General features: G+C 59.0%; 2 protein-coding genes across 2 annotated transcripts in view; one reads left to right on the top strand and one right to left on the bottom strand.

The window, feature by feature from the left end:
* The window catches only part of CPLX2 (complexin 2), a 2,337-nt gene extending 1,926 nt beyond the window's left edge, over nt 1–411 (top strand). The window contains exon 4 of the mRNA XM_009286031.1: nt 301–411. Coding sequence (XP_009284306.1) covers nt 301–411 — 111 coding nt within the window. The remainder of the gene's footprint in view (nt 1–300) is intronic.
* A 1,410-nt stretch (nt 412–1,821) lies between these two features.
* On the bottom strand, nt 1,822–5,011 carry THOC3 (THO complex 3). Its single transcript, XM_009286030.1, has 6 exons — nt 5,006–5,011; nt 4,715–4,871; nt 3,640–3,844; nt 2,980–3,141; nt 2,789–2,889; nt 1,822–2,448 (listed from the first exon to the last, which is right to left on the bottom strand). Exons 1-6 carry the CDS (start codon nt 5,009–5,011, stop codon nt 2,285–2,287), a joined length of 795 nt encoding a protein of 264 aa, XP_009284305.2. The 3' UTR covers nt 1,822–2,284.
* Nucleotides 5,012–5,148: the final 137 nt, after the last annotated feature.

Here is a 5,148-nt window from a genome sequence, read left to right as displayed (position 1 = left end):
CCGTGGCGCTGACCCGCGACCCCCCCCCCGCGCTGCCGGGGCCCCCACTCTGCCCCCTGCAATAAAGCCAGTGCGGGGCCGAGGGCTGCCAGGCCAGTCCCGGGCTGGGAGTGCTTGGCTGCCCCCCACCCGACGCTGGACACACGGGTCCCTGGGGCCTGGGAAGGGATCCCTGGGCAAGCACCCCAGGCACGTCCCAGGAGCCGCTGCTTGCACCCCAATGGGGGGATGCGGGGGCACGCCCTCACCCCATCCCTTGCCGTACCGTGCTCCTCCCTCCCCATGCCTCCTCCGCCACAGCCCCCAGCTGCTCACCAGGGCCCTCCCCGGGAGGTGGCGGGCAGCTTGGGGCCCTGCAGACATGCTGTGACCATCCTGCTCGAACTAGTCTTTGACAAACTAATAAAATAAAGGGATTTGTACATTGCTCCAGCCTCTTCTCAGCCATTGCTTCCCTGGGGCCCTGCGCCAGCTCCCTCACCCCTCCATCCCCCTCAGGGCTGAGAAATGGCAGCTCATCACACTAGGGGAAGGCACAGGGCCCACCCTGGGCAGCACCCAAGCCAGGCCACAGGCGAAGGGAGAGGCCACAGGCAGCCCCCCGACAGGCGAAGGGAGAGGCCACAGGCAGCTCCCTGAGCCCTGCTCAGCCCAGCTGCCTCCCCACACCCCTGTGTCCACCCTGCAGGCGCCCTCTCCGGAGTTGGGGACAAGGTAAAAGGGATGGGTGCTGCTGGTCCCCCATCCCACAGACGTGGCAGGGGGGCTTCTGCCCCTTCCCCCTGACTCTAGGACTCCCCTCACAGAATGACTGGGGATACCCTTGGGGTACAAGGGTCATTTCTGGTGGGTCACAGCCTTCTGCCCCCCAAGAGCAGGGGCACGAGGCTACAGGCAGGCCCTGGGGCAATGGGGCACCTCGTGCCCCCCAGCAAAGCAGGGCCCCTGGCAGGGCCCCTGGCAGTGCCCAGGCTTGGCACAGCCCTGGAGGGCTCCATCTGGAGCCAGCCTCAGCTCCGACTGATTTGCCATCATTTACCAGAAAAGAGCTCAGCTGTTACCCAGGCAGCATCAGCAGAGCAGTCACCTGGAAAAGCTCCTGTCAGAAGAAAATATTAGGGTAGGAAATGATAGAGTTCTTGCAGGCAAGGTCTCCATCGCAGGCAGGCTTTGCCCATACCTCCTCTGTGGTGACCGTCTCCCCTGTGACCCAGCATGCCGGGGCCGGGGGGGGAAGAAAGCCCCATGGCTCTCCCTGGGGAGCAGGGATGCGGAAGCCTTGACAGGGGCACGGGGAAGGGCTCTGCTCGGGGCCAGTGGCCATGGCGTGGCAGAGACGGCGTCTTCTGCTGGAGCCATGGCCCTGTTCCATCCATGCGGGGTGCCGCCAGGCAGGAGCAGGGTTACGGGACTGGGACAGGTCCCTGCAGCCATCCCCATCCTGTGCAGTCACTGGTGTCACTTGTCCCCAGCGTGGGGGCGCAGCACCCCCTGGTGGGGAGACAGCGCAGGACAGGAGACAGGGACAGTGGGGACAAGGGGGACAGCCCCTCGACACAGACCCCTCAGCCAGGGCCTTGCCATGGCCGAGGGGAAGGAGGCAGGGGAAAGGAGAGGAGCTCGCAGAAGAGCAGCTCAGAATCCTTATTCTTCCCCCCTTCTGCCCCACAGCAGCCACAGGCACCTTTGTTATGGAAGAGGATTTATCAAAATTAGAAAAAACAACACCCATACAAAAAAAAAAAAAAAAAAAAAAAAAAGCCCCAGCTGGAGAAGCATCCCCCAGCTCACATCCCCCCACCCTCCCCTCGCTGCCCCAGTGCGGGGAAGGGACATAGGGTGTCTGGGAGGGGAAGGGGCAGGCTGTGCTCCCAGGGCTGCCCTTGCCACCAGGCCGTGGGGCAGAAGGGGATGGTCATGTAGCTTATCACCACTGGGGAGCCTGGAACTCCTCTCCCGGGAGTTACCTCAGCAGTCACCTTCAGTGACTGACATTCTTTGGCCACTTGCCTTTGGAACAAGCCCCCCATGCCCCAGAGAGGAGGCGGTGGCAGCCCTGAGACGGCGAGGAGGGCTCTGCTAGCATCACCTCCCGTCCTCCCCAGTACACAAGCTGCTGCTTTTATAAATGCTCCTGAGAGCAGTACACACAGACCTGAGCCAAAGGTCACAGCACTGCCAAGCAGGCAAGGAGGGGAGCCATCTCCTTACCCCCTCCTACACTAACTAAGCAGTCTCCCATCCCCGAGAGCAGGGAAGCGTTGCCTCCCCCAGTGTGGTTTCATTAGGAGTCATTGGGGAGCCCGAAGAGCTTGACGGTGCCTGCCTCCCGGCTGCTGTCGTATTTGCCATCTTTGTCGTCACAGGCAAAGGCCAGCAGCGGCCTCTTCGGGTGCCAGGCCACTGTGAAGGTGGGGGACTCGCACTGCACCTCCCAGAGCTTCTCTCCTGCATGGAAAAGGGGCCACGTCAGCCTGGAGAGCCTCCGGCTCCCCGCTGCACACTGCCCTATAGCGCACACTGGAACCGAGCACTTGCTTCTTCTCTCCCGCGCAGGGAAGAAGAGGAACAACACTGTTTCAGTGCCTTTTAATCACCTGGTGACAAGGCACAGACATGACACGCATGTCTACCACAGAATAACGAGGCAGAGGCTCCCCCTCACAGCGCTCTGCTCTGCACAGCCAAGCTCTTCATTAGCAGACCGATTCTCCCAGTGCCCTCCCAGCTCCGCCAGCACTTCTCCATCCGATTCCCTCCTTGATGTTCCCCAAAAGGAAACCGTTACCTGTCTCCACCTCTGCAATGTCTATGAAGTGATCTTCTGATGCTGATGCCAGCATCTTCCCATCATGGCTAAAGCTCAGTGTTCGCACCGGCCAGTCAAGCCTGCAGCAACAGAACGAAGCAGACAGTGAGCCATCTCCCACACAGTCACCGGAGAGGGGAGGCAAACGACTTTGGGACAGCACTACCTACCTTGAGAAGCACCTCACACACACAAGTTCATCCACATCCCAGAGGCTGACTAATGCGTCAGCACTGCCCGTGGCAAAGTACTTTCCCATGGGATCAAACTTGATGCAGATGCAGTTTGAAGGATGGGCGTTGATGGACTGAATGGGTTTCAGCTCCGGGTAGCTGCGGAGATGAAGGGAGAGGGCAGGAAGCAGTGAAAGGAGTCTAGGGCTCGTCTGCAAGCAGGGCAGGCTTGGGACTGGGACTGTGAGCAAACCAAGCTGGTGCAGGGCCACACTCTTGGAAACCTTGAGCGCTGAGTGAATGAGGCAAAGCACCAGGGTCACTCTCAGGGAGCCCAGCCCAGAACTGGGACAACCTCAGTTCCAGGCAAGTTCGTTCCCACCAGAGGGCTGGGAATTGTGGGACTCGGGCTCCCCAAAAGCAGCAAAGGGGCTTGCAGGCTGATGTCTGCCACAGCCAGCCCAGCTACCCTGCCCACCCACTGCCACGGGTGCCTACCTGAGGATGGTGATGGCCGCTCCCCAGGCAAGTTCGTTCCCACCAGAGGGCTGGGAATTGTGGGACTCGGGCTCCCCAAAAGCAGCAAAGGGGCTTGCAGGCTGATGTCTGCCACAGCCAGCCCAGCTACCCTGCCCACCCACTGCCACGGGTGCCTACCTGAGGATGTTGATGCAGCCGTTCCCGTTAGTGAGGAAGAACATGTTGTTATCGTTGTTCCAGGAGATCTCATTCACCTCAAACTTGAACTGTTCCTCAGCTTTGGAGCGATGAGTCTTGGCATCAATGAAAGTGACTACGTCATCCTTGTTCCCCACTGCAATGGTCTGTCCGTCAGGACTCCAACAGATGTTGATGTTCTCCCCTGGAGGGACAGAAAGGCAGCAGGTCCCATTTCCACCCAACAATCCACAGCAGCCACGAGTTAAGCAGACAGGCAGCTTTTATTCCTGATCCAAGACCACAATCTGCTCCGCTAACTCCAAACCACTCCCAAATGGGAAAGACTGCCAGGTCTGCTGTCTAACACAGAAACCCTATACAGTAGCTGTCCAGCAAATGGATACAGTTATTGAAAATTAAACTTAACAGAACCACAGCTTCAAGCCAACATGACTACATCACTGCCCTTCCCATTTCAGCCAAGATGGGACCACAGCGACCACAAAACAAGGTCAGCTCAAAGATCCTCTTAACCCAGTGATCTTTGAGATCCAGAAAAAGCAGAAGCCAACAATAAATACATATGAAGGACAGTAAGAACACGGCAGGTTTCTGTTTGCCATCCTACAACGCCATTTCCAGCCCCGACAATTCAAAATTGGAGATCTCCAAGGGCAGAGATGGTATCTGGGTTAACCAGCCCATGAATTCAAATAATTGCTTTCTGAATCCATGCAAACTTTTACTTCCACCATGGCTCTCTGCAAACATGCCTTTCCCCAGTCTCCAGCCTTGCAGCCCACAGACTCCAGACACGAGTACACAGGACATTTTAACAGCCAGCATCGTACTTCAGTAGTTTCTCCAGTCCTGACACCAGAGTAAATCAGCCCTCGTGTTCACTGCTGCTCCTTACAGATGAGTGCAACACAGAGATAAAAGCAGTCAGCAAAGATGCCCCAATCGCCAACACCTACAAGAGCGTCCAAAGCACTGTGCCACTGCAGATGGGTCCCACGCAGCAGAAGTTCTGCTGGGACCCAACAGCCCTCCCGGGAAGGCAGGGACCCACCTTTGGTATTGACAGTGGCGATGCACTTAGTGGTGCGGACGTCCCAGATGCGGATGGTTTTGTCCCCGGATGCCGTGACGAAGAGGTCAGGGTTGCTGGGGTGCCAGCAGAGCTGATCCACGCTGTCCCCATGGCCCCGGTAGTTGTTCTCCTTCACCTGGAGGGAGAGAACAGCCATTCACGGGAGGGATGAGCCCAGCTCTACCCGCCTCCTGCCCCGGATCCCAGCACGCTGCACCCTGCTCTGCTGCCAGTTACCGGATGGGGCGGGAGCCCAGCCCAGCACCCCACCGCCATTTCAGTCATGCTCCCCACCCACGGCCGGCCGGGATGGAGGAGCCCTCCCCACCCCCCCAGCCAGGAACCAGCTGCAGTCCCGGCTCCCCGGCCCCGGCCTGTTGGGGACCTTGGCAACGCTCCTCTTCCCAGCCCAA

The sequence above is a fragment of the Aptenodytes forsteri genome, unplaced genomic scaffold (genome assembly GCF_000699145.1).
Source record: "Aptenodytes forsteri isolate BGI_AS27 unplaced genomic scaffold, ASM69914v1 Scaffold54, whole genome shotgun sequence".
Taxonomy (NCBI): domain Eukaryota; kingdom Metazoa; phylum Chordata; class Aves; order Sphenisciformes; family Spheniscidae; genus Aptenodytes; species Aptenodytes forsteri.
Note: the sequence above shows the minus strand (reverse complement) of the source record. Positions and strands in the feature narration are given on the sequence as shown.

Excerpts from the sequence above, each read along its gene's own strand:
- THOC3 (XM_009286030.1), bottom strand. Across the intron at positions 3,845-4,714 it reads CGCCACTGTCAATACCAAAG|GGGAGAACATCAACATCTGT; the intron begins GTGGGTCCCTGC and ends CTGTCCCTCCAG. Across the intron at positions 2,449-2,788 it reads CATTGCAGAGGTGGAGACAG|GAGAGAAGCTCTGGGAGGTG; the intron begins GTAACGGTTTCC and ends TTTTCCATGCAG.